This window comes from Diaporthe batatas, assembly GCF_019321695.1.
Source record: "Diaporthe batatas strain CRI 302-4 chromosome Unknown Contig00007, whole genome shotgun sequence".
Taxonomy (NCBI): domain Eukaryota; kingdom Fungi; phylum Ascomycota; class Sordariomycetes; order Diaporthales; family Diaporthaceae; genus Diaporthe; species Diaporthe batatas.
Window position 1 is genome coordinate 519401 of NW_025408554.1, and position 27243 is coordinate 546643.

The following is a 27243-nucleotide window of genomic DNA, read 5'->3' on the forward strand; positions in this document are numbered from 1 at the left end:
TCGCAATTGTGCCAGCCAACCAGTCTTGCACCCTTCAACCAAAGCACTCAACACCACAGCCAACATGTCCGACTCGTCCATCACGATCCGTACGCGGCGGTTCATCCGTAACCCCCTGCTTGGCCGCGTATGTATTTCCCCCGCGTTTGTCTGGAATTGAGTTGCAAAAATGCTAACAGCCCAAACAGAAGCAGATGGTGGTGCAAGTACCCTCGCGCGACCTGTTTGCCCGTGAGCGATGCTAACATACCGATCCAGTGACATCCTTCACCCTGGCCACGCCGGCATCGCAAAGTCCGACCTCAGCGAGCGACTTGCCCAGCTGTACAAGGCTTCCAAGGAGCAGGTCAGCGTCTTCGGCCTGAGGACCCATTTCGGTGGTGGCAAGACCAGCGGCTTTGCGCTCGTCTACGACTCGGTTGAGGCCCTGAAGAAGTTCGAGCCACGACACCGTCTCGTATGTTCAACGACAATCCCGACCGTACACTTGTCCGCAGCCATGCTAACGATCCCCACAGGTCCGTGTCGGCCTCGCTGTCAAGCCCGAGAGAGCTTCCCGCCAGCAGCGTACGTACCAGCCGATGGAGTCACAACACCCCGAACCCGATATTGACTATGACCACAGGCAAGCAGCGCAAGAACCGTATGAAGACCCTGCGCGGCACCGCGAAGGTCAAGGGCGCGAAGGCGAAGAAGGACAAATAAACGGGTCACGAACATGGGGGCATGATGACTGGGCGTTGATAGGCTTGGCTTTGGCATGGCTTCGTATCTTGGTTCAACCAGCAGAATGGGCCTGACGGTCAGGCAACACAAGAAAATGGAGTAAACGTCGATTCGCACAAGCCTACACGCCCTGCCTTGAGAGATTTCTGTGGGACCATCGCACCAATGATACCCAGAGAACAAAACTGATTGACAACGGCGGCCGAACGACGACCACCCACCGAACCATGATCCGGCGACAACGAGCTGCCTTGGATTATCTTGCACGCCCGGCCTTGCGCGCGAAGACGCTTTACGATTTATCTCGGCAGGCGCGCGCTTGCCTTCAACAAGTGTCGTCGACGACACTGCCCCACGGGCTACGGGATTCCAAGCTAGATCGAAAGTATCACACGTGCTTGTTCCACCGAGAGACAATATCTGCGCAACCGGAGTGTTTGAATCCGAGGCCTGTCGTGCATTGGAACGTATCAACTGAAATCACTCCGCCCGTGCTGTGTGCCTCGACCGGACATCCCCCCGTTCATCCCACCCATTCGCAGCTCGAGATTGCCGCGAGCGGTCAGTAGGCAATCCCCCCAAAGGACGTAGTGGCACAGTAACTTTTGCCGATTCAATCTGCCAGTGGTTTGGCAGAAGTTTTGCCACGTGAGGGAGCACGCGAGGCATTTCATTTTGAACCCGCTGCTGGAATCTCAGGTCCGCATTTTCCCAGCCTTTTTGAGAAAGTCTGCGCACGCGTGTGATGCAAGTAATATTCAGGTATTATTCCGAAGGACATCGTGAGTCCGGCTGTTCAGCGGCACAATTGGGTTTTCGTAAGTCAAATTGGGCGTTGTTGCATAGAGAGTGTTGTGGTGGGCCGAAGCTACCTAGGTAACCCAGGTTCTGTATTACAGGGGCTCAGCTTGGTCCATCCAGCTCCAGTCGTTGGAGGGGCCAGCCGTTCGGTGTAAAGCGCAACCTGAGACAGGACAACTTGAGAGGAACAACGCCGCCCGCACTTAGGCCCAACCTCAAACCCCAAACCCCCGAAACCCAATCTCACAACTCGCACATCCACGGGCCACTTCTGACCACGGATCAGGCTACCCTGCACTGTCAGTTCAACGTGCAAAAGCTAAAAGTCTCAGCGAACAGTCTGCTTGGCAGAAACATCCCCCGCAACAAACACAACGGCGAAAGACAGTCCCTCGAACTCGCATCAGCTCACGGCGGCGCCGATCGTTATCCCACTTGGGCCCTGTACCCTCCTTCCACACCGACTCGACCTGCGAAAAGAAGCACGGAGCACACGCACCCTCTGTCGTCGTCGACGAGCAACCGCAAGGCAGCCCCTGCTGCAGTCCAGCTGAGCCTCCTCCCGAAGCAGCACACAAACACAAGAGGGCAACCAGCCGCAAACATGGCGTCCTGGTACTCCAACATCCTCACAAACACCACCTCCCGCATCACAAACCTCCAGCGCTCAGTCTTCGCCTCCGAGGCCGACGGCGACACCGACGACGACACACACGTCTGCCGCGTCCTGCGGCAGTACTACACCGAGAACGGCCGCCCGCTGCCCAACTGGCTCCCACCAGACCCAAAGGCGCCCCCGCCCGCGCCCATCGTCCAGCAGAACTCCGGGCCAGCGGCGTCCCGGTATGGCGCCGCACCACAGCAAGGGGGCGCCCAGGGCGGGCTGAGCAGCCTGTGGGACCAGAACCGCGGCGCGGGCAGGGGCGCCGCCGGCGGTGCGGCGGGCAGCAGGAACCCCTTCGCACGAAACGCCGCCACGCCGGATCCCGCGCCAGTCCAGGCACGGCCGTTGCCGAGCCAGAGGGCGGGCAGCGTTCAGAGCAACAGCGTGGACATGGGCGCCGGCGGGGGAGGAGGCGGTGCGTCGAGCGCGCAGGACAGGCTGCGGCAGCGGCTGTATGGGGGTGGTGCCAGGACGACGTCGCCTTCGTCCTCTACGGGCCCCTTCGCGCCGCCGCCGCAGCAAGGGGGAGGTGGCTTATCACGAAGCAGAGGGGGGTCTGCAGCGAACTCGGGCAGTGGCGATTATGACCCCTACGGACCGGGCGGCCAGTTTGACTCTGGCAGTGGCAGTGGCAGTGGCGGAGGAGGAGGCAACAGGTTTGGCGGCGGTGGCCTGCCGTCTGGGCCGAGAAGGATGGGTGGGCTCCCCAGCGGTCCACGGATGAGATAGATGGTGGGCATGTCGGACGATTAATTATACAGTGCGGCCCGCGGACATCATCACTCTGGCAGTCTTGACGTCTCCGAGAGTCTGCGTACGAATGGGACAGACATAATCAATCACGTCTTGGGTCCTCCAGAAACAGCATGCATGGAGTTTTGGGATCTGCGAATTGTGGTAGACATAGAGAAGGCGGCCGGAGTTTGGGATACACGTGCATCCTTCTTGTGTGTAGTTAGTTGTGCTAAATCCAGACAGTTATTATAATTAACCAGGCGTTTCTATAGTACAAAATAGACATCTCTCTCTCGTGCGAGTGAGTACGCGTGGTCTTACCCGGACCCACTGATGTGTTGGCCCGACGGCAAGACGAGTGAAGCCATTTTCTGGTCTGGATGATCCTGGCGTGCACGAGCTGCGTACAACAAGAGCGTGGCACTGAAACCTAATCACGCCCAGTTGGGAGAGTCTAGAGAGGGCAGATGACGACGACCCGTCCGTACCCCCAGGTAACAGGGGCTGCTGTGGTAAGAACGGAGAGGTAGCCTCTATCACAAGCAAGCGCACAGCTGGGGTCGGGGCGATTAGCGTTCCGCTTGCAGCACTTCGCCCCTCCAAACCGACCGGGGTGGAGCAAGTCGCGGGGTTCTTGCATCCATCAGGCCTCCGTCAGCTTTGTCGCCCGCCGACTGACACCACATGATTGAAAAGGTAGTCTCTAATCCGCCTTCCTTCTTTCCTAACAAGTCATTCTCCTACGAAGATATCCTATTTCACACGTCGATACCTGGGGAAATTTGCAACTGCCAGGCCTGATTCCTCCGACCACAACCTCAGCACACGGATCTTGAATATCCGTCACCCCTGCTCGGGCCTCTCAGGTCGGATCCGGGACGATGACGTCGGATGAGCTGTCACGCTCACAAGAAGCTCGAGATACACACCCAGCACAGGCACAGCAGGTCTCACCGCCGGGGAGCCTCTACGCCATGAGCGATGATGAGGAGGGCGAATACAATACCATTACACATACCGAGACGGGGAGGGGCGTGAAACTCCTCTATTCCAAGAGCAAGGTCAGTCCTCGCTCCTTGATGCTACACAACCCATCATGCCATTATCATATCTGTCACATGTATATCGTGTCTCAGCACCAGTCGAGCTCACCACCCAACGCAGGTTTATATCCACCCGACTCCTTCCTCCAAGGACAATATCCCCGGCTTCATAGCCCTCCTTCAGCAGAAGCCGGGTCGCGGCGCCAGGCCCACCTCTTCCGACTCCCGAAACTCCCAGACAGTAGCCTCTTCCGACCTCTTGCTAGCATGGCTACCCGAGTCCCAGCTGGGCGAGGCTGCCAGCACCTATGTCAAGGTCGACCTCTCCGATGGCGACTCCCCGCCTAAACAGTCCTACCTCGTCCCGCCCCCTCCGACAGTCACCACCCACCGTGGCTCCATCGGCCATTATTCCTTTGCTATCCCGGTCAGCGCCATCTACAGCTTGCTTGTGCGCCCACCAAGCCTAGGATGGTGGTTCGGGTCAGTCATAATCAACAGCAGGGCTGGGGACAGTTTCCCGGCCCTGTTCTTTCACGACAGCGAGTGTGAGTCGACGATACTGCAGAAGAAGAAGCATATGAAGGACAAGTTTGATCCATTCGGGGAGAGCGGTCAGATGTTTTGGGGTGGTGACGAGGTCCTGAGGTGGCTGAGGAGATATGTCAAAATTGAAAGGAGCGAGGCCGAGCCCAACATCTACCTTGTCGAACCCTCAACAGAAGACAGCGAGGGTTTTGGAGGCAAGCCCACAGCCAGCACGCCATCCTCTATCGGGCGCCGTGATAGCAGCCGTGGCATCACAGTGGGCGGTGCTGCTGGGGCAAAGCCAGGCTCTGCTGCTGGCTCAAGCAGGGATGCGCAGATGGACCCCTTCACCAAATTTGTCAAGGAAACCGGATGGAACATCATGGAAAAGTTCAGCAAGGTAACCACCTTCACCCGGAATGCTGCCAACGACGTACTCGACAATCCCCGGGTTCCACCGCAGGTGAGGAGCCTGCTGCGCAACCCCGAGGTCAAGACACTGCAGGATGAATTTGACAGTGCGAGGATATACCTGGCGCGATGGGCGATGGGCATAGCGGAACAGAGCGAACGGGATCGCCGCCAGAGGATATGGACTGCACAGGATGTCATGGAAATGGAGGACACCGATGTGGGTGAGTTCGAGCTTTTGGAGGGCACGAGCTCCTTCTCGTTGGAGGAGAGGAGGAAGCCTGTCACATCCAAGGAATGGGCAACATTCTTCGACGAGAGGACGGGCAGGCTGTCCGTGACAGTGGATGAGGTCAAGGAGCGGGTGTTTCACGGCGGGCTGGATGCAGAGGACGGCGTACGGAAGGAAGCATGGCTGTTCCTCCTGGGTGTTCACGACTGGCATAGCACTGCAGCCGAGCGCAAGGCCCAGATCGCCTCGTTGAGGGATGCGTATGTGAAGCTCAAAGGTTCGTGGTGGGAGAGACTTGTCGATCTCGGCGGCCAGGGAGAGGAAGGCGAATGGTGGAGGGAACAACGTGCGAGAATCGGTAAGGTCATCCCTGGAGATTCTGTCCACATTCTGATCGACTTGGCTGACCATGTGGATAGAAAAGGATGTCCACCGCACCGACCGTAATGTCCCAATCTTTGCGGGCGAGAACATTCCTCACCCGGATCCTGACTCCCCCTTTGCAGAAGTCGGCACCAACGTACACATGGAGCAGATGAAGGATCTCCTCCTCACCTACAACGAGTACAACAAGGAGCTCGGCTATGTCCAGGGCATGTCAGATCTGCTGGCGCCCATCTATGCCGTAATCCAGGACGATGCCATAGCCTTCTGGGCCTTTCAGCACTTCATGGACCGCATGGAACGCAATTTCCTGCGCGACCAGTCCGGCATGCGCACGCAGCTGACCACGCTCGACCAGCTTGTTCACTTTATGGATCCCAAGCTGTGGGAGCATCTCGAGAAGGCCGACAGCACCAACTTCTTTTTCTTTTTCAGGATGCTACTGGTGTGGTACAAGCGCGAGTTCCCCTGGATGGACATATTGCGTCTGTGGGAATCCCAGTGGACGGACTACCTGACCAGCAGCTTCCACTTGTTCGTGGCACTGGCCATTCTGGAGAAACATCGGGACGTGATCCTGACGCACCTCCAACACTTTGATGAGGTGTTGAAATACGGTATGTTCCAAAATCTAGCCCTTTTTTGGTGTTCCAGGAAAATTTGCTTGCTAACCTGACCACCGTAGTCAACGAGTTATCCGGTACCATCGACCTCGAATCAACACTCATCCGCGCAGAAGCGCTCTTCAGGAAGTTCAAGCGGCTCATCGAAGCCATTGACAAGAAGAACAACTTCCCGGCCCCTCGCTTCACCCTCAGCACGGCTGCGCCATCATTATTCCCACCCCGGCCATCACCTTCGACTACCAACAGCAGCAACAATACCAACGACCGACCCACCACGCCCTCCGGCAGCAACGGTAGTAACCAGCAGGATCAAGGGAACAAGGGCAAGCAGGCCGAGCCGCCAAAGAGCCCTGGCGGCCGCCAAAAGGTCATCACCCCAGAGCTGAGGAAGCTACTGAGCAGGGAGGTGGTGGTGCTCCCGAGGAAGGAGGTCGCGCAGAAGGGCGACGGTATCCTGTCGAAGCCTGCAGGGCGTTAAGGATGTGCCAGCCTTCTTTACCTGGCTTTTTTTTTGGGATTAGTAGAAACGAGCGCATTTGGTCTCTGACGTGTACACATACATACTTGGGGATGCTGCAGCAAGTAAGTCGCGTCGGCGTTGGGCTGGGATGGTGTTACCGGAGCATCATGGCGGAGGTACCGGCCATTCACTTGCTGAACAATAAATGCATGTATCCTTTCTGTCTCCTACCCACTCATCAATCCCAAGACCTTTGCGGCTAGGCGCTTCGGAGTATCTGTAGGGCTGAATCGGCGTGGTCAATCGCGGAAACTGGTGGAGTTTGGTGGGCACCAAAGCCGTGTGCCCTTCTGCCTCCGATGTCTCTCTTTATCGTCACCATAGAAAACATTGAAACGACGTTGATATCTACTGTGTCACACCTCTCTCTATTCATGCGTAGGGGAAACGCCTTGAGAGATGAGGTTCCAAGAACTAGTATTTCGCCCCAATGCCTTTGTGTAGGTCGTTGGGATTTTCTATCACAAAGATATCTTCACCTTTTTTTTCAACACAGCAACAACACCCTTTGAATAATGCCTGTGCGGCCGGAGTGGAGAGCATGAACCCCCCCCCCCCCCAGTCCGGTGGTGGATATATATATATATATATATATGTATATATGGACGAAGGTAGGGCGTGAATGGACAAGGAAAATAAGATAGGTAGTGGGAAACATCGGTATTTATATGGTTTTAAGGAGGTGAGGTGAGGTGTCGCGTCAGTTGGACTGACTATGAAGGTTTTGTGTAAACAGTTGCTCCGTGCTTTACCGAATGCCGCTTGAGACCCTGGGTGATCGGTACGGAGACCGAGTGATCAGTGGCTCATAGGTTCCAGTCTTGGGATGCGACTACGATATCATAGGGAATATGCAATTGCCAGCAGCAACACGGTCCCGCAATCGGTCAGACTCGAGATAGATCATGACCATTTCCTCTTCTCTATAGCGCTCTGTAAGTCTGCCTCCAGTCAAGCGCGGCAACAACCACGCCCCAGAAGCCTTTATTTTCGGGTCACATGTCACGCTGGCATCTCGCCCGCTGCAGATGCGCCTGTCCTGTTCTCCCCTCTGCACCGTGTCGTCCAACAGCGATCGACTGTCTCCCGAGCGGGCGCGAGATCCACCCTCCAAACCAACCCTGATTGATATCCTGCCGGCAGGTCCATACCCTACCCCGACACATACTAGGCACAAGCGTTGCCTTTCTCATCCCCCCCCCCGCCGCCCTCCTCAAAGCTCATCGCGCACGTGGCCGGAGCCCGAGAGGTCCTCCATGGCCATGATCTTGACGACCAGGCTGGTCCAGCCCGTAAAGTGCTGCGTGCGCTGGCCCGCGCCCGTCTCCGGGTTGTACTGCTCCCAGGCGAACCCGGTGTCGAGCCAGCTCTGGTAGACGGTCTCGACGAGGTTCTTGCGCAGGCGGCTGTAGAGGTCCGCGGCCCTGGCCTGGTGCGGGCCGTCCTGCTTTGCCACGTCCTGCGGGTGTGCGATGCCATGTTAGTAAGAAAGAACCGAGGGGGGGTCGGGGGGGGGGGGCGTGTGCAGGAAATGAAGGGGAAAGGGTCCTTTTTGGCGGACTCACGTAGAGCTGTTTGACGACCAGGTAGTTGATGGGCATCCACACAGGGCTGCGCCAGTAGTTCTCGTCGGTGCCGTAGAACTCGGACTTCTTGCTCAGGCTGCGGATGCCGTGGGGGCTCCAGAGCTCCTCCTCGTCGCCGATGAGGTCCAGGGTCTTGCCGACCTTGGGGCTGTCGGCGGGCAGCATGCCGGTCAGGAACGGGAAGAGCGAGACGTAGCCCTTGTGGCAGACCAGCTCGTTCTCCTCGTAGTCGTTGATGGTGGCGTCGCAGTAGCAGCCCTCCTCCTCGGACCAGTGCAGGTCGTCCAGGTTGTGCTCGATCGCGTCGAGGATCTTCCTGTACTCGTCGGCGTCCTCGGCGATGCCGATCGTCTCGGCGACGTTGATGAGCGACTTGCTCATCAGGCCCACCCAGCTCATCAGGTCGACGTGCAGCTCGGCGGGGTGGGGTGGCTGCGGGCGGGGGTAGTCGTCCAGGCCGCTCGTGAGGATGTGTTGGGGGGTCCTGCCCCTCCACCGGTACGCCTCCTTGGACGAGTAGGCCTCGCGGTCGTAGGACTTGATGTCGCCGTACTGGGTCTTCCTGAACCAGAAGAACTGGCGGCGCAGGAGAGGGTAGAGCTGGCGGAGGTAGTCCAGGGCGAGGCTCTGGTTCTCCAGGTAGGCGGTGCCGAGGGTCTGGTCCTGGGAGAGGGTTTCCTTCTCAGAGGTGGCGCTACCGTTGGCGACCTTTTTCAGCTTGGAGATGAACTCGTCGATGACGAAGAAGAGCGTGGGCGGGTTGGCATAGTGCGGGTACTGCACCTGGAACTCCTCGGGCACTTTGCTCCTGGCCTCCTCGCCGAGGATCATCTCGCGGCCGATCCAGCCATCGTCATCGATGAGGTTGTACCAGCTCTTGATGATCTCGAGGGTCAGGTCCATGTCCCAGTCCGCGATCTGCAGCAGGTGGAAGCCCTCGTCCCACAGGAAGCCGCGCGGGAAGAAGGGGCGCGAGGGGACGCTCGTAAACAGCTCGTACGGGCCCTCGAGCTTCTGCTCCTTGCGTGCCCTCGCCTCTGCGGCGGCCTCCCAGAAGCCCTCATCGTCCTCCTCGTACTCGGGCGCGTAGGAGCGGTCCGTCACCTGCTGTCCGTAGAAGTAGCCGATGCCGCCGATCAGGTTCGAGAACATGCTCCTACTAAATTTCGCGTACTTGTCGGCGGTGAACGGGGCCTGCGGCTTGAAGACGCTGGTGAAGCGGTGTCCAAAAGACTCGGTGGTCTCCTTGATCTCCCTGGTCAGGTCCTCGCTGGTCAGGTCCTTGCCTGCGGACTTGCTGGAGAAGAGGATATCGAACTCGAAGGGGCCCTCGAAGATCTTCTGGACAAGGTGGCCATTGCCGGCGTCGGGCTTGTTCTGCAGGGCGTACATGTGGTGCGGCGGGGGCGGGGCGTCCCTATCGATGCTGTCCACGACACTCTGGATGCGCTCGCCAAACTGACGTAGGGCAACGCCCTTGCCCTGCCACAGATACTCTGGCGGGAGGGTAAAAGATTGCACAACCGTCTTGTCGAAGTCGGTCTCATCATCGATGTCGGAGCCTCCTTGAGGGTGCTCGCCAGTGCCTTGGGTGATGACGAGCTTGAATTCGCCAAGAGGGTCGGAGCGACCGTTGAGGGTGACATGCCCGGCGAAACCGTTGGAATCACCATCGGCTGCGATTTCCAACTCACTGCCCAGGCCTTCCTGGGAGACAAAGAGGAGGACCTGGGTCCTGATGCTGTCGGGCACACCAGGTCGGGGTACACCCTTGACCCTCGCAGCCCAGCTCCCGCCGTTTCCGCCGCCCGGGACCTTGACGAAAGAGGTGGTGATATCGATCCCATTCCCGGCATCGTGGATGGTCTGCACACCTCCGCGACGAGTGTCATACTCATCCCAGCCATAGCCGTCCATGCCCTGGTGCTGCTCACATGTGAAACGGAGATCTGGCGGTGGGAATACTCAGTATATGTGTTGCAACTCGTGGCGGGTGAAGGGGCAGGAGGAGGGGTGAGACTGACTGTCCTTTGGCCCGTTGAATGTGTCGAGGTTGGACCACATGAGCGCGGTCATCAGGCTGTGAGGAAGGCGAGGTCGGACACCAAAGTAGAGATTTGAACGGTATGGCCCCCAGAGGAGGCTCTGGTTGTTCAGCCTGCCAATCTCGGCGCTGAGGACAGCTTCATCCTTGGCAGCCACACAGGCAAATAGCAGCTGAGACAGCAGCACGCCGACCAGGACGGCCAGCGGGCGGAAGCTCGCCATGGTCTTTTGTGAGGGGTTCCTTTCAGTAATTGGTGCTCAATTCTCACTTGCCATATGGTCTTGACCTTGACATGCAATGTTGGAAATGAGGTCGTGTAGGAGTGAGAGGTTTAGATGAGTTGTGAGTGAGTGGAGTGAGAAGAGTGAGCGAGCATCTTGTTGTCAAACCAGTCGTGAAGCTCCAGCTGTTCTTTAGCAACACAAGTACACACGTACTGTACGCACTGTTAGCTGGGATGCTCCCGACCTGGGGTGTGGCAACCAACCCCTGCCGCTCCCCACGCACGTCCCGCTAGCCTTTTCCTGCAGGGGACAGTGGACCCTGAGACCCTGGGCGTCTGGAAGACTAAAACGGACCTCAACTCATGTCTCCTCAGCCTCTTCACGCTCACCCCAAGCTCAATGATCCACGAACTGCCAAAGCCAGTGACAGGGACTCAACTACTTATTATTTAGTATTATTTTATTCATAGCTATCCAAGTCATGGAAAACAAGTCAAGACCTCAGCCCGTGCCTCCGCGCGGGCGTGATATAAAACCCGTCCTGATCATACAGACTCACCCCGTCCTCACTGCCACTCTCGCTACTCACCCCCAGGACCCGTCTGTTGTTATTCCTCGTCGGCGTGACTGCATCATCCCCCTCCTCCTCCCCATAACCCAGCTCATACCTCCCCCTGACCTCGCGGTCCGGGCTGCTCTTGACCGGGCTGCCCAGCGCGAGGTAGTTCCTCGCCGCCGCCGCCCCTCCCCGCGGCGGCACCACGCTCTCGGGCCGGATGTTGGCCGCCGCCGCCAGCGAGGACGTGTCGCTGTATGCGCTCGCCGCCGCCGTGCTGTACGCGCTGACCTGGCTGTTCATGCGCCGCAGCTCCGCCACCGCCGCCACCGTCGCCGACACGCGGGCGTCTCCTCCGTGGTAGTTCTGGGAGGGGACGCGCATCGTGGGCTTGGGCTGGCCGCCGCTGGGGTCCCGCTGCTGGCCGATCTCCTGGTTCAGGAGCATGCTGATGCGGCTGAGGGCCGCGTTCTGCCGCTCGCGCTCTCGCTCCGCGGCGCTCGTGTCCGAGTACAGCGATGATGAGACGGACGCCGCGGACGACGAGACCATCCTCGCCTGGCCGCCGCCGGCCCTCCTCCGGTTGTTGGTGGGGTCCGTGTTGAGGTTGTGGCTGTTCTTCTGCTGGCCCGAGGACTCGGGCATGTCGGCGTAGAAGTCATACACGCTCGACAGCCTGGCATTGGCATTTCGCAGCGCGGGGCTGGGGCGCACCACGCCGGGCGTCTCGTCCCTGCTGCGGAACGGCGGTGCCAGGTCGCTCAGGCGCTTGAAGAGCGGCACGGGGGTGCCCTTGTCGCTGACCTTGGTCGGGGACAGGCCTGATATCGGAGTGGCCGCCACGTTGCGGTTCCCCCCTCGAGTCGGCGTGGCGTCGGGCGACCGCATGTTCCCAGTCACCGGCGACAGTGGGCTGTCTGACCTCTCCCCAGGGTCCCTGCCCACCGAGCCCGGGGCTTTCTTGCTGGCTGGCGTCGAGTTCTTGGACGGCATGAACGGGTCGCCCAGGCCATCGATCTGGTTCATCCCAAAAGGTATGCTGCTGTTCGGGGCCGTGGTGTTCGGGGTGATGGCCTCCTCCGTCTCGCTGTGGATCGTCGACAGCGACGAGGCGCTGCTCGTGAAGGACGGGACCAGGGACGGCCGTCTCCTGTGCGGCGACGACTGCTGCGAGGGCTTCGACCGGCTCGGGCTGGTCAGGCCGTGGTACGGCAGCGACGAGGGCGGCGACGGGTCGCCGAACAGGCTGTCGGGCTCAGACGCAAACGACGCCTGCGAGCCCTGCCGGGCGTGTGAGGGCGCCACGCCGTGCGCCCGGCCGGATGCCTTGGCAGGGCTCGGCGTGCGCGACCGGGACCGGGACCGGACCAAGGCCACGGTCACGGCGCCCGGCCCGAGCCCGAGCGGAGGAGGCGGCGGGCGCTTTGGCGGGCTGCTGCTGGGCCTGTTGCGCATCGCAACGCCCGTTGCCACCCCATCCTGGAGCCTCTTCTCCGTGTCCTTCAGGATCTGCGTCATTGTCGAGTCGGCCGACGGCGCTGCCCTGCCCCTGGGCCCGACGACGCCCGTGCCCACCCCGGCCCCTCGCTGCACCCTCGAGCGCGGCGACGGCGACCCGGAATGCTTGACCGGCTGGTCGGTGTCCTCGTACTTGTAGTAGCTCAGGCCCCTGCCCCGGGGAGAGTTGCTCGCCGTTGCCACGCCCGGCAGGTTGCTCACCGGCCTCAGGCCCGCGGTGCTCGCGTTGGCGGCCAGCAGGGCCTGGCTCGGCGGCTTGGGCAGCTGCCTGGGCGGCGAGAGCTGGCCGTTGCGCTGCCTGGCGGCGGCACCCAGCGGCGGCGGGAGGTTGGGCACGAAACTGTCGCCTGCGGCGTCGTCGGCGTCGCAGTCCTTGCCATACTGGAACATTGCAAAGCTCTCGTGCCCGGCGTCGGCCCCCTGGCCCCCGGTGAAGCTGCCAAAGTGCGGCAGTAACGGCAGGGTAGGGCTCGGCGTCTTGAGCGGCCAGCTCTCACGGATCGACGCACCCCACGACTTGATCCTGCTCCTCCTCCTGGTCCTGCTCCTCCTCGCCGCCGCCGATGACCGCTTCGTCGGGCTCACCTCGGGCCCGTGCAGCGCATCATCGTCGATCCACGCCTCGGATGTCCGCCTGCGGTGCCAGTTGTTGCTGTTGGTCGCGCCGTCGTGGCTGATATTCAGCCCGCCACTTTCACCCCGCCCGGCCGACCTCCGGCCCCCGCCGCCCATCGACACGATGCTCGCCCTCAGCCCCGTCAGGAGCGGCGGCATGGCCAGCAGGCCCGCCTTGCGCGCGGGCGCCATCGCCATGTTGCGGAACTCGGGCTCGCCGCGGCCCACCTCGACCTCCTCGACCTCGACGCCCCTGTCGTCAACCGTGACCGTAACACCGTCGCGGTCGTTCCCAAAGGAGGAAGACGACGAGGCCGAGGACGGCGGCCTCTTGCGAAGCTTGTGTCGGCCGCCCGGCCCTCCCCCTTCCTCGCTGCTGCGGCTGCCCCCGGCCTCGGACGGCGGCGCCGCGGCAGTCATGTCCGAGTACCCGTGGACGGTGGTGTCCCCTCCGGCCACCACCCTCCTCCGACGGCGCCGCCGGCATAGGCACAGGCAGCACAGGCCAACCAGCAGCGCGAGGAGCCCCGTCCCGACGACGACGATGACGATGATGACCCACAGCGGGAGCGCCGCTGCCACTCGCTTGCTCGCGTCCGTGATGCCGTCCTTGATATCTTCCACCGCGGCGGATATGTCCGCCATTTCAAATTATGTTTAAATGATCTTTTTGTTTTGCCCGGCGCCCATATGGGCTATTATCCTGCCCACGGTAAGTTAATTATGTGTGTTGCGATTAATTCTCCCTGCTGTGGTTGGTTGCAGGTGGCCGTGACGGCGTGGGCCAGTCACGAGGCCATTCCCGGTGTAAGCAAGGCGAGGCTATTCCGCAGAGTAGTATCCCAAGCTGAAAGCTGAACAAGCCGGATTACCCCACCAAGACAAATGAACGTGGTATATAGTAAGATGGCCCTTATTATTTTTGTAAAGGTATAGATGGTAGTAGAGAGGGTGTCAAGTGAGCAATAGTAATTAGGGGGGAAATATAAGAGGAAACAATAGTATATTAGGTGGATGGGAAACACAAAAATCAAGAGGCAGAGGAAGGGAAGAGAGATGGATGGATGACAGAAGAGGCGCACATGCACGCCTTGGGTGGCCGGGAACAAAATAGAGGGCGACAACAAGATCAACATCTCTCCGCCTGTCTATTCGTCATGCCTTCCCACGACTGCCTGGAATGAGTTGCTTGGAGCCGTTGCCAGAGGTGATCGCATTCCAAGCAAAGGTGAGACACTCTCGCAGGCCCGTTGGGGCGGCCGACAGACACTCACTCCAGGTAGCTGCGGTTCCAGAAACCGGTCGCCGCCCACCGCCCACCGCCCACCCGCCGCCGCCGCCACGCACATGTCCAATTTGTCCATGTGTGCTGGGAGAAAGCTGGGCTGATTGCCCTGTTTGTCAGGTGGACTGGGCCGGCCATGAAGGTCGTTTAAGTCAGCACTATGCGGTAGATCAATCTGGAGCCTTGGTCAGTCTTTCAGCCTCTTTTCAGCCTGGGCCGTGTAACACCAATTCCTCCACCAACCCGCCCCCCCCCCCAACCCATGTCGACCCTGGCGAGGGTTCAGGGCGGAGCACCAAGGCCAGAACCACCTCAGGGAGCGAGCCTATGCTAAGTTGCTTGCTTTTAAAACAAATGGCAATTATCTTCTTCCAGTTGTGTGTGGATGCAGCTTCAATTGATCTACCTACTGATAAGGAAGGAATGTGAAGTGCAATGCCAGACTCGTTTTATGAATCAAAGGTATCAGAGGTATCTCATCAAGTCGTCGTGCAATGCAAGAAATGCTACCAGACCACGGATGCTCGCCCTTTGCCTTGAGGCCTTTTGAACGTGAAACGCCAGTTGTGGAAAAAGCAGAACGAACCTCCCCTCGCAGATTGTCTTTTTTTGTCGCTGTTTGCCACCATCATTGGGTTCGCAGTCAATGCTACTTGCACCAAAGGGGCATCTGGCCGCTTTTCTTACTCTGTGGGTACTGGTTGTTAAAATTTGCGAACTCTGCCAAATGGATTTTCTGAGAGCCTCCATTGATCGATCCCCCCACGAGATGAACAAATCCACCTGCCGTTGAACCTTGGCATGAGTGCCTGCAACTGCCTGAGCCTCCAAGCCTATCCGGCCGAGGGCACGGTCAATGGCCTGTGGAAAAAAAGACAAGAACTGGTATGGAAAGATCACGAAGTGGGGAAAAGAATCGAATTTCAAATCGGGAGTTCATCTCGACGGCAGATTTGTGTACAGAATAAGGCCAAACAAACGCTCCTTCGTATGCAGTATGCAGGAAGATTGCAAAACGGTCAGTTGTCCATCAGACCAGTGACGGCTCGCCCAAGCTTAGTGGACGCGACCGTGAACGTGGCGGCGGGCGTGAGCGTGAGCACTTCGGCGGCGGGCCTCAGGCACGTTGGTGGGCTCCACGTAGACGGTGGTGGTCGTCTCGACGGTGACGTAGTCGATCACCTCCTCGTAGACCACCTCGTTGACCAAAACGGTCCCATCGGCAAGCGTGGTGGTCTCGTAGGCCGTGGACAGGACGATCTCGGTGGGGTCGGACGGCATAGGGGGCGCAGGGGTGACAACGGCGGCTCCCTTGACGGGCTCGTCCACGGGGGCAGGGGCGCTGGCGGGGGTCGCCTGGGCTTTGAAGGCATTACCTGGAACAAAGCTGCCGTTGACCGACGCGGTGGAGCCAGCCGAGTAGGTGAGGGTCGGGAGGGCAACGGAGCTGGGAGCGCTGTCGTCGTCACCGTCATCGCTGGTTGCGGGACCTGGGCCCCAGGAGACCTTGACGCCTCCGGGGAGGCCCGAGATCGGTCCAACAACGTCCTCCTTCAGCAGCTGGCCAAGGAGGTCGAGCTTGCAAGACTGCATCTGGTCCAGCTCCTGCAGGTTGAAAGGAGCGCAATCCTGCACCCTACCGCTAGTTGAGGTGCACTGATCGACTGCGTCCTGAAGCTTGAAGCTGTCGTTCTCCTCCCAACCCATGATGAAGTCACCGTGGTAGCCGAATCCTGCATTTGTTGGTCAGTTTTTATTAAACTCCTTGGCGGCTGTGAGATTAGGACGTACCGTAAGGGTCACCGTTGGACATGATGAAACTTCCCTTCCTGTTCTTGAAGCTGGCCATGTCCCAAATGGTCTCGTAGAACAGACCAGGCAAACGCACAGGGAAGCCCGCCGGACAGTCACCGTTCATAACGAGGTCCGGGTAGGCCACGTGGCTCATGTGGTCGTCAGAGTCGATGTTCTTACCGTCCCAGCAGGATGGGAACATGAGCTCGAAGCGGATTCCATCGGGGCAGTTGGCATCAATGTAGTCCTTGGAGGGCAGGAAGTGACGGTACAGAGAGCCTTCGGCAGCCTTGGTGTAGTCGAGGCAGTTGAAACCAAGCGCACGTTGGCTCAGGTCAGTCTGGGTGACCTGGTTCAGGGCACGCCAAAGAGACTTGTCAGGGTCGGGCTGCTCGTAGTCACCAGTGCCGACCGAGTAGTTGCGGCGATCAGTGTCACCAGCGATCATTCGGAAATCCTTGGGGAAAGCCTTGATGTCCTCTCCGTTCAAGAAGTAGTACCTACAAGGTCTTGGTCAGCCACGAGATCAGAGAACCTGCGAGGCAGGACGAGCAGTGGACGGAAGTGCTGCGGCCTGGGCCAGACGGACAGCACAAACGGTGCAGGTAAGGAGTCCAACTTACGCAAGCATACCGCCGACATTACCGACGGCCTCATACTCGCCAGTAGCCTCGTCCTTGAAGTAGGGAATCGGGGTCCAGTAGGCAGACTTGTCCTGGGTGGCAATGCACGAGGTGCAGTTGGATGAAGAGAGAGCCGCGTAATCGGCGCTTTCGCCAAAACCTGTGCCATGGTTCGTCAGCTCCGTCATTCGTGTTGCCACATGGGGAGTATGGGAGATGGAAACTCACCGCCAGAGCCAAAGATCTGGTGGGAGTGGTGGCCGATCGTTCCTGGATTGACCAGAGGATCGATACGAGCCTGAGCAGTGGTGCCACGGCACTCCATGCGCCAAAAGGCAAGGGCCTCGCCGCCCATAAGGGCGACAAGTGCAAGGACCTGCTTGGAGTTCATGGTGGCTTTGCGATGATGAACTCGAGTGTGATGTTTTGAGAGTGAGCCTGCAAACGCTTGCTCGTGGTCAGTATTGCGATGACAGTTTTAACAATTCGCTTTCAAACAGGATCCAAGATAATCAAGTCATAACAAGTAAGGGGATAGTGATGGTGTTCCAAAAAGGTTGCTGGGACTCTTGTTGCGTCAAGATGGCTGACGAACCTGCGATCCAAGAGGATGGAAAGGTGTAGTTTGGACTCAAAAGTCCTGGGGGCGACTTGACAAGTGCGCCCTGACTGGTGTTAGGAGATGTGACGGGGGCGCAGGCCCGAGAACCAAGTGTATCGTGAACAACAAGACGGGGCTGATCCTCGAGGGTATGGGGTGTTGCTGGGGAGCGGTTGCTGCAGATGTTTTGATTCCCAAGCTTGTGGATGAAAGCTCGGTGGGCCATTGCCCGGGGTGCGACAACCAGGCTGCCAGCTGGGCAGAGCTCAACAGCAGGAAGGCTAACACTTGATAGCTTGAGAACAATGGGCTCCCCGATATTCCTCCAGTCCACTTGGGCATAAGAAGTTTGTCAAGCCAGAGCCTCCTTCCCTTTCCATCCTGAAGCATTCTTTCTAGCCTGGTGGCCCCATGGGGCACAGATCATCATGATCACCAGACCACGATGGCTCACAATTGTCCTTCAACCACAAACACGAATGTACAAAACTCAAATGGGAGCTCAGACCACAATACAGCAGGGGTTGGAAACAGTCCAGCAGTCGTCAATAAAGCCAAGTACTGACCTCGATGGTGCTGATTGTCAAGGACGGGCGCTTGTGCGGTGGTGGCTGAGTCTGAGACAAAGCCGTTGTAGTCCAGCCTCCCCAAAGCGCGATGATAGAATGTCTTGTCGATACTTGAGATCCCACCCAAAAAAGTTAACCACGGGGTCCTTTGAAGAATGCGATCCGAGAATCGGTCGGGAATTGCTCGATCGGTACCTTTTCGAAAGCTGACTGGTGGGTAGGTTGTTGCTTCCCAAAGTGGAAGTCAGGGGTGGCGAGCGGGTAAGGTAGATATCAACTCGTTTTGCGCCAACACTTGTATGTCGTCAACACCACGTCGATGGGCAGTTGTCGTAAGGATGCTGAAGCGTCGTCGCAGATTCCTTGTTCCTCCAGAAATTCCGAAGTTCAAAGTCCTAGTTCTTGTCCGATGTGCGATTTCCACCAAAACACTGGTTTCGAGCAGGATCCTCAACTTTCCCCCAACTGAGTGATGCGATCAACACTTAGAAACGAACGATGCTCGGAAGGGCCAAGTAAGGAGAGTGGTTGAATTTACAAAAAGGAGTGTCACGGTTGTCCGTCCGGTCGGTTGTAGAGAGCGTTGTGGGTGAGAAGAACAAATCTGCGTCTCGGAGGAAAAGGGGGGCGGCACGACTTATTCAAGACTGAATGAGTGGATGGGTGGAGTAGGGACAGGGCAGGGAATGAATGGGAGAGGTAGAGACCGTCGGGGTGGGGGCTGCCACTGAACCAGAAAGTTTGGCAAGAGGGAGATGCCAAAAGGGAGGAAGTGAGGGCAGGAAACGGAGGAAGGTAAAGGGTGTAAGTCAGGGAAGGAGGGCAGGAGAGACACACTTTAGCAGGGCCCAGGAACAGAAACAACGGGGCGCAGGATGGGGCGATTTTCATTCCGTTTCGCGTAGTGCAGTGGGGAGTAAAGGAGACGAGACGAACACCTGCCATTCACACCTCACAGGAGGACAGCGCACCCTGGCCTGGGTGGCCTGGCACCTGGACGTTGCACCTGGGATCCGCAGTGGCAGAGTGGGTGATGCATGGGAGGGCCGGGCAGCAAGCGGGACCCATCAGCACGGTAGACCATCCCGGGACGGGCAGTTTGCCGCTTCGAGTTCTGCTGGGCATTCATTCAAACGGCATTGCACTCCCACATCCCTCACATCCACTCACGGCGTGGCATTTGCTGAGGATCTGAGGAAGGAGCAATTCCGCTAGTTGTTGTTGTTGTTGTTGTTGTACAGTCAAACTGGACAAATACGATTGACACACGATGGGCGGGACACACGAAGGGGACACGACCGGACAGATCTCGAGTTGAGGGTTGCTGCTGCTTCTGTCGTGGCCCATCTGCCATCGGGCATCACATCGTATCGCATCGCATCGTATCGCATCGCATAGCATCGAGTGGTGATGCCACGCATCGCAGACTAGACGACTGGTTTACACCAAGTAAATTAAAGGCCTGCCCAGGGATTGGGGATGTACCCTTCCAGGGTGGCTCAGAAGTCAGGAAGTCTGTGGTTGTGTTTGAAGGTCGGGCGGGTAGCGGGCTAAAGCACCATTAAAGCAGGTGTGGCTGAAGTGTGGTAGGAAAGACCCCTTGATTGACAGGGACAGGGCAGAGTGGCAGGGCTGGGCTGGCGGGCGGGCTGGCAGGCTGGTAGGCTCGTCGGGCAAGATCCTGAGCCGCTTGGTTTGGTAGATAGAGTTAATAATTGGTCCTGCCCACGGGGTACGGAGTACGGAGTACTGAGTACGGGCCAATGGACTTGTACCCTGCCTGGCAAGTATCACAGCTGCGACACAAGCGCGCGGAGGGACATGTTGTAGTTGTACAAGGGCTGAGGGGCTGAGGGGCAGCGAACAGATGGGCAGTCGAAACGTAGCAGTCATGGTCGGTCGCACATGCCTGACAGGACGAGGCAACGAGGCAGGACCAACCACGCACGCTTCTACGATCTTCATCTCCTCACCTTGGTCTGCCCTGCCAGCCTGCTCTTCCCTGCCCTCCGTACGGCACAGCAGCTGTCACACATGAAAAGGTACAGAGGTGCGCAGCAGCGACGTCGTGGGCTCCCATTGGGCGTGCGGCGACTCAGATGTGCCGCAGGAAAAGGGATGATGTGCACGCTCCGGCAGTCTGGCAGTGCCTGGGCTGAGAGGAAAGGTCTCGTCAAGGGGGGGCTGGCGGGGTCGGCCGCGAAGATCTAAATTCCCACCGCCAAAGGGAGCAATGACCTGGGCGCTCATCAGCACTGGGCGGCTGACAATCGCTGATCAGCAGAGTGATGAGCACAATCAGAGGTGCATCCGCCGGTCGGTTTATTATTACGGTTCACAGTGCTTCATCACCAGATGAGGTGGATCGCAAGACTGGATTTTGCGACGACGACCATCATTTTTCGAGGTAATCTGTACCCAATCTTGGACCGAATCTGCCGCATCTGCCGCATCCTCCATCTATTCCGCACGCCTGTGCCCGGCCTGTCTGACCACAATCTCATGTTCGCTCACCTCCTCTTACCCCGCCGCATCTCCTGGAGACATGCCGTAGTCTTGTCTCAGAGACATGGACGGGCGCCTAGCAAACACAGGCCAGAGGGCGGGCTGTCTGTGCCCCAGAGGCTGAGACCCATGTCGACGAATGGTTGACTCCGACAGGCCAGCACGAGACGAACCTGTGATATCAATCCCGTCGGGCACAGTCAGACTGCCAGAGATAGGCGCACAGGACAGGCCTGACAGGCAAACAGGCTCGACAATAGCATTGCGGGCGACAGGCCCAAGTTCGGATGATGTGCGTCAGCTCGTACGCTGGTTGGCTGGCCACGGTACACCGTACCCTTGGGGTGGCTCCAAGATGAGAAAGGGGCAACTGTCAAGCTCGGCACAGCCAGCCAGCCAGCCCGGGCCAGGTGGGATGGGCAGAAGGCTGTGCCAAGCTTTGCGAACGCGTTTCATAGGGCCAACACGGCCAATCACCACGCCTGCTCCCCTTTTTGATCCCCTGCCCAGAGCCCGGGATGGCTGTGGGGTGTCCCCTGCTGGCTGACGAGGGACCCTAAAAGTTGCCTCCTCGGCTCACGACCGATCTTCAGCATCTCTGTGCGTCCGTCCAGCCGTCGTGTGCGCTGCACGCCCCACGTTACTATGTATTAGTGTACTCCGTACTACTCCGTTCTCCTCCGTACCGTACTTTTGGCCATCATCATTCTTATCGTCAGGCTGAGTGAATGACTGATTGTTTGACGGACTATCGACGTCTGGGAGGGGAGGGACTTCCCGAGAGCCCCCTTTCATCATCGCCCGTCCAACCACACACTTTCCTCTCCTCCTCTTGGCAACACGGAACACCGAATGATTGACCGTTTTGCCGCCCAAGAACGAACACGACCTATTTACGGCACTCAGTTGATGCTATTCTCATTCCCAGAATGGAGCTAGCCGGTTAAAGATGGCAGCCAATGTCGCTACACAGCCCTCACTTTGGCCCCTGACTCGACGGACCACTTTTCTTTTGGTCTTACGGAGGCCTATCTTTCTAGTCTCTCTCTCTCTCTCTCTCTTTCCCAACACCCCATTCCACTTCCATATGTCATGCTATGCCTCCCAGGCTAATAATGGCCAGCTGACTCTCCCGAGGTCCGGCACACGTCCGACTAAATCATGCAACAAGTGGACGGCAGCCGCCTGCGGGCCCCGGCATGGCATGCCCTCCTCGGGATGAACAATGGTGGGTACGTATGCGCCCATTTACCGCACCAAGCCCAGGAGCCCTCATATTGCACCGAAATGAGCATCCCGTAGCTTGCGCAGCCCGCCCAACACATGACCGCGCCCACCATGTATGTCCCGGCCACCCTAACGAGGGCCAACGATAACACAATTACTTCCCAAGGTTGCTATCTAAAAGTGTCTGCCCCCTTTCTCCCTCGGCTGAGACCGCCCGTAGGATCACAGCCGACATTGACCGCATCTGCTTCGTCCGGTCTTATTGTTAGCGCCCATCTGGCTGGGCCGACAGCACGGGGCGCAAGGCTGCCTCTGCCCGCCCTATTCCCCCCTCCCCCCCAGGTGCCCAGGCCAGCCCCCGTTCCGGACTCGGCGTCGCCAGTGCTGAGATCGCCGGCCATTCCTTTTGCCCGTGCTGGCAGGCTGGCTCGACTGGCAGGAAAGCTTGGCGTTGTCTGTTGGCCCCCATGGCTCGCCACGAGTCACGCGCCCCGGCGGGATAATTATCTCGCACTCGTCAAGTGCCCTACGCGAGAGATGGGCTTCACGGATGGCATCGTCCTCACCCGAGGCTTGATGTGTGCCTTCTGTGTCCTGTGATGGTGCCCCATGCTCGGATCTCCCGGCCGCGCAGGCTTGTCTGTTGGTGCTAAGCCGGCTGGTTGTATCCGAGCCTGTTGGGTGGGAAAATGCTCACTCACCACCCGGTGTTGCCGCGGTGTGCGGTTGCGGGTAGACGCAATGCACTGCCTCTTTCCTTGAGTCGTGAGCCGGGGCAACACGATTAAGTTTTTGTCACAGGTGGGCTCAGTTTGCTCAATGCGTCTTGTTCCCCTTCATGTTTGATCAGTAGACAAAGATCTGGCGTGGTGAAATTAATTGTGTGAGCTCGAGGTCACTTTTTTGTGCTATAGCCACAGCTTCAAGATCGCATCGCAAAACATCACCACTAGAAGGCAATCAATCCTATTAGGGCCGTGGTGGTTATTTCACTGCCATTGATGTCAGGCAACAAAAGAAAAGGACATGGGAATGCAAGCATGGGGACACTTAAACGATGATATCGCAGCAAACGTTCGGGTTTCAAAAAGCAGCTCTGGATGCTCGGGGTTTACTTGTGACGAACTACAAGACGGAAGCAATTCTGAGAACAACTAGACCTGTCCGGTCCCCGTGAGCCATGAAGACATCAAGAATGATTCATTAAACCTCTGGAGTCCTACGTTTGCCCTGTATTACGTATTCGTCCCCTTTAGCGCTGGTCCTAGCCGTCGAGGCGCTCGTGCACGCGTGCTTTCCTAAACTCCAAGGTCCAAAATCGATCTGAGAATGGAAATATTCACATCAGTAGTACCGGGTATAGAGTCCCTTGGTGTGTCGCAAGGCTGAGGCCACAAGCACCTATCGTATTATAACTATTGTTATCGACATCGCATTCTTTCCAAGCGCTGGGTCTTGAGTGCTTACCACCGTATGAAGGCGCTATGTATGTCCTCAGATGTATACGGAATAGAAGCGAAACCACACACACAGATGCGACAAGTGAAATATGGGCGGCTAGGATAGTATTGAATTGTGCCGGCCGTAGGGGCGGATGTCTGGTTCACTTCGTAGGTAACCACATAGGCCATGGGCATGAAATTAGAGCCACATCAAATCACTCGTCCATTCAAACAGACTTATATCCATGCACTACGTCTTAAGCTCATCCATCATGCCTAACTGCTTCTACGATTTGAGAAGCTTCAATCGGACAACTGCTACTCGGTCACAGGATATGGAGATATTTGATATACCACTTGGGTAGTAAGACCATCCTATGAGCTTTGCTGTAGCGAGGTGTATCCCTTATTATGCCACCCTAGAGGAGCATATCTGAGACGGGGTTGTCCATGGGAGGTGCCCCGAACATTTGGCCGCTGTTCGTCTTGTTTCTATGGTTGCTCACGATATGAAAGCCAGGATTTCTGGCACGATCTTGTTGGCGGCCATTGTCCTGTGGTCTCCGGGGGTCTTGTGGACTGACATGCATGTCATCAGTTCCATGCCAGAACCTATATTACCACTTAGATCAGTGGAAGGCAGAAGATCTGAAGTTAGCTCGCTTCGCATACCTGTGACCGAGCACCATTGTGAATGGTCGTGTAGAAGCTCTAGATAAGTCACACTCCTCTACCATCCTCCTCGGTAGTCTAGAGGGATATGTGCTACAAGGGCATCTAGAGCCATCTACCAAGAGCACAACACTAGGTATGGAAAGGCCACTACTTAAGTAGACTCCAGCTACACAGCGTCTTACACAGCCGTTACTCATTAAATCGTGCGCATCATGCTTTGGGATCAACAATTCAAATGTTCAGATTCCCAGAAACGTCATCTCAAGTAGATTGGGTCGTCGTGATAACATACACTGCCACTAGCCACCCTTATTCGTAGCTCTTGAGGCTTTGAGACCTTGGTAGCCTGAGGTTTCACCGTTCTACTCTTTGCCTTGGATGTCCTCTCATGAAGCCGTTCGAGGGCTCACATTACATCGCTTTAACCTCCCTACTCAGCTATCTACGGCTGGGTTCTGAGACGGATCTACACACTGCCCGCTCAGACACCCCGGCCAAAAGACTATAATGCCAAGTTGCCCAGGCTTAGAATTCAATAGTTATAAGCCCGTACAGCTTTAGCTACACTATATTTTTCCTTTATACTATATAATTATCTTTTAATTTAGCTATTTATTTTTTCCCTTTAAAGTTTATATATAAAGTCTTTAATAGTTTTATATATATTTTTATAGTTTTTTTATGAAAAATATTTAATTCTTTTTCTTTTATTTTTTTTATATTTTTTATATTATTAAAAAGTTAATAATTATTAGTAATAAAAGTATAAACTTAAAAGAGAATAAATTTATTATATTTTTTCTTTATTTTTTATAAATTATTTTAAAACTTTTTTAAAAGTTTTAATATTTTATTATAAAAGTTTTAAAATAATATATTATAAATTATTTTTTATTTTAAGTTTTTAAAATTAATAATTATATATTTAAATAAAGATTATAATATTTATTTATTTAATAAAGGTTTTATTATAATATATATATATATATATAAAGAAATAATTTTTAATTTAACTTTTTTAATATAATTTATTTATATAATAATTATTTTAAAACTTAATTTTATTATATAACTTTTATAATAATTAAATTATAAATTATTTTTATTTATAATTTTAATTAATATTATTATTAAAATAATATTTTGTGATTTTATTTATATATTATAAAGTTAAAGTTATAAATATTTATTATATTATAATTATTATTATTAATATTATATTCTTTTTAAATATTAAATTTTAAGTACTTACTATTATATAAAAGTATTATATATATTCTTAGATATATATAGAATAGAAGTAAAACTATATAAGCCTATACTATTATAAGTTAAGGTATAAGGAAATGGATGCTAGCCTTTTGAAACAATGATGTAGCAGTGGAGCAGTCACAAGAGCAAAGTTTGTGGGAACCTTGGCAGTGAATCTCGAGAAAGTGCATCCATAGAATTGACAATACCCGGGTTATAATTTTGTCTAGTTGAGCATGAGTTTAGAAGCGGATCACTCCTAGAATCTGTTCCAGCTTACTAGGTGTCCGCCTATCGTATTATAACTATCATCATCGACATCGGGTCCTTTCAAGCGCTGGATCTTGAGCGCTTACCACCATATGAAGGCGCCATGTATGTCCTCGGATGTATACGGAATAGAAGCGAAACCACATACCTTCCTCTTCCCTCCTCCTCCGTCTTCCCACCTCCTCCCACCTCCCACCTCCTATCTCCTCCTACATCCTCCTACCTCCTCCCACTTCCCACCTCCTATCTCCTCCTACATCCTCCTACCTCCTCCCACTTCCCTCCTCCCTCTTCCCACCACCCTCTTCCCACCTCCCACCTCCCACCACCCTCTTCCCACCTCCCACCTCCTACCTCCCACCTCCCACCTCCCACCTCCCACCTCCCACCTCCCACCTCCCACCACCTACCACCTCCCACCACCTACCACCTCCCACCACCTCCCACCTCCTCTATCAATGATGGTATGGTACTTATATACTGCTAGGAATAGCGAATTAGGTAGATTGGTTAATATAGTCTTTTAGTAGGATGAGAGAGCGTGTAGCTAGCAGTTACGCCTACCGATATACTATCTTCCCTCCTCCCCCCTCCTACTTTTTACCTTATCTTTCTTTTATAATAGCTTAATTAATTAGAAGCTTATATTTAAAAAAGGAAGTATTATTCCTTTAAAGACTATTAGTTTTAAAAACTATATATTAAAGTATTTTATATATTTAATATTTAAAAAACTTAAAATTTAAATTATTAATTTTAAAATTTAATTTATTAATTTAATAAATATAGTAAAACTTTAATTTAATATATTAAATATATAAATTTAATAATAATATTATATTTTTATTATTAATATATTTTTAAAATATTATTTTTAAAATTTTTAAAAATAAAAATAAAAACTTTAAATTTATATAATAATATTTTAAATATTTTTAAATATTTATTAATTTTAAGTAAAACTAGTATATTAGATAGTTAGAGAGACTAACTACTTACTACTTTATTTTACGAGAAGTAGAGCTTACTTCCTTGATAGTGGAGCAAAATGAGCAAATATTTCAGTCAAATGGGGGTGTGGCGCAACGGCTAGCGCATCTGATTCCAGTTCTGGAGTATCCAGAAGGTTATCCGTTCAAATCGGGTCATCCTCAAATCTGTGTTAAAAGTTGATTTTTTTACATTTTTTATAGTTAATAATAGCTAGGTTTATATATATAAGAGTTGGAAGAAGTGAAGCTGAATGTGGTTGATTCTTTGTGATTATGAGAGCTGAACGGCCTATGTAGGAGGGTGCTTTCCTGCTGACTAAGCCAACAAAGGGACTGCCACACTAAAATCATTTATACTTTTCTAGTTCTAGATAGTAGAGATTTACAGACCTAGTTTTAGAGCCTGCACACCCGTGATGTCTTGTACCTAAAAGTTAAGTACTTTCTATTTTTGTAATATTTTTCAAAAGTGAAAAAAGGGTGAAAGGGTTAGTAGGGTGAAAGGGGTGAGGTTGAAAGTAAAGTGAAAGGCCGTGAGTAGGGCTGGTAGGCATGACATGTGCTTGAGGACTGCCTCCTTTGCGTTCTACGAATAAGTTAGTACCTCTCCAGGCTCTGATAAGCTAGGGTGGTATGCTTACTTAGAAATGGGTGTGCGAATCTCTGATCTCAATGTTCAAATTAGATCCAAGAGGTAGAGTGTCTGAATAACTCTTGTGCATAGAAGAAATTATGCTACACGAGCAATTATTACGCTGCCTTAAATAGCAGAATCATGCTGATTAGACGTAAA

At 55.0% G+C, this 27243-nt stretch overlaps 6 protein-coding genes across 6 annotated transcripts; 3 read left to right on the forward strand and 3 right to left on the reverse strand.

Annotated features, from left to right (window-relative positions):
- Positions 1-64: 64 nt before the first annotated feature.
- Positions 65-705, forward strand: KVR01_006507 (uncharacterized protein; the record flags this gene model as incomplete). Its single annotated transcript, XM_044793984.1, has 4 exons — positions 65-144; positions 259-457; positions 519-567; positions 626-705. The coding sequence occupies 4 exons, from the start codon at positions 65-67 to the stop codon at positions 703-705; spliced, it is 408 nt and encodes a 135-aa protein (XP_044643938.1).
- Positions 706-2131: 1426 nt separating this feature from the next.
- On the forward strand, positions 2132-2920 carry KVR01_006705 (uncharacterized protein; the record flags this gene model as incomplete). Its single annotated transcript, XM_044781327.1, has 1 exon — positions 2132-2920. One exon carries the CDS (start codon positions 2132-2134, stop codon positions 2918-2920), a length of 789 nt encoding a protein of 262 aa, XP_044644136.1.
- Positions 2921-3593: 673 nt separating this feature from the next.
- On the forward strand, positions 3594-7021 carry KVR01_006965 (GTPase-activating protein GYP7). Its single transcript, XM_044791722.1, has 4 exons — positions 3594-3987; positions 4091-5498; positions 5560-6141; positions 6210-7021. The coding sequence occupies exons 1-4, from the start codon at positions 3808-3810 to the stop codon at positions 6626-6628; spliced, it is 2589 nt and encodes an 862-aa protein (XP_044644396.1). The 5' UTR covers positions 3594-3807; the 3' UTR covers positions 6629-7021.
- Positions 7022-7562: 541 nt separating this feature from the next.
- Positions 7563-10677, reverse strand: KVR01_006711 (mannosyl-oligosaccharide glucosidase). The gene is made up of 3 exons (XM_044791879.1): positions 10281-10677; positions 8236-10205; positions 7563-8129 (listed from the first exon to the last, which is right to left on the reverse strand). The coding sequence occupies exons 1-3, from the start codon at positions 10522-10524 to the stop codon at positions 7884-7886; spliced, it is 2460 nt and encodes an 819-aa protein (XP_044644142.1). The 5' UTR covers positions 10525-10677; the 3' UTR covers positions 7563-7883.
- A 240-nt stretch (positions 10678-10917) lies between these two features.
- On the reverse strand, positions 10918-14503 carry KVR01_006575 (uncharacterized protein). Its single transcript, XM_044787472.1, has one exon. The coding sequence runs from the start codon at positions 13859-13861 to the stop codon at positions 11021-11023; it is 2841 nt and encodes a 946-aa protein (XP_044644006.1). The 5' UTR covers positions 13862-14503; the 3' UTR covers positions 10918-11020.
- Positions 14504-14879: 376 nt separating this feature from the next.
- On the reverse strand, positions 14880-19647 carry KVR01_006782 (uncharacterized protein). The gene is made up of 5 exons (XM_044790128.1): positions 18086-19647; positions 17147-17356; positions 16919-17078; positions 16293-16795; positions 14880-16234 (listed from the first exon to the last, which is right to left on the reverse strand). The coding sequence occupies exons 2-5, from the start codon at positions 17307-17309 to the stop codon at positions 15558-15560; spliced, it is 1503 nt and encodes a 500-aa protein (XP_044644213.1). The 5' UTR covers positions 17310-17356; positions 18086-19647; the 3' UTR covers positions 14880-15557.
- Between the last annotated feature and the right edge of the window lie 7596 nt (positions 19648-27243).

Excerpts from the sequence above, each read along its gene's own strand:
- KVR01_006965 (XM_044791722.1), top strand. The coding sequence starts at position 3,808 with ATGACGTCGGATGAGCTGTCACGCTCACAAGAAGCTCGAGATACACAC. Across the intron at positions 3,988-4,090 it reads TCCTCTATTCCAAGAGCAAG|GTTTATATCCACCCGACTCC; the intron begins GTCAGTCCTCGC and ends CACCCAACGCAG. Across the intron at positions 5,499-5,559 it reads GGAACAACGTGCGAGAATCG|AAAAGGATGTCCACCGCACC; the intron begins GTAAGGTCATCC and ends CCATGTGGATAG.
- KVR01_006711 (XM_044791879.1), bottom strand. The coding sequence starts at position 10,524 with ATGGCGAGCTTCCGCCCGCTGGCCGTCCTGGTCGGCGTGCTGCTGTCT. Across the intron at positions 10,206-10,280 it reads ATTCAACGGGCCAAAGGACA|ATCTCCGTTTCACATGTGAG; the intron begins GTCAGTCTCACC and ends TCCCACCGCCAG. Across the intron at positions 8,130-8,235 it reads TGGTCGTCAAACAGCTCTAC|GACGTGGCAAAGCAGGACGG; the intron begins GTGAGTCCGCCA and ends GCACACCCGCAG.
- KVR01_006575 (XM_044787472.1), bottom strand. The coding sequence starts at position 13,861 with ATGGCGGACATATCCGCCGCGGTGGAAGATATCAAGGACGGCATCACG.
- KVR01_006782 (XM_044790128.1), bottom strand. The coding sequence starts at position 17,309 with ATGAACTCCAAGCAGGTCCTTGCACTTGTCGCCCTTATGGGCGGCGAG. Across the intron at positions 16,796-16,918 it reads AATGTCGGCGGTATGCTTGC|GTACTACTTCTTGAACGGAG; the intron begins GTAAGTTGGACT and ends AAGACCTTGTAG. Across the intron at positions 16,235-16,292 it reads GTCCAACGGTGACCCTTACG|GATTCGGCTACCACGGTGAC; the intron begins GTACGTCCTAAT and ends CAACAAATGCAG.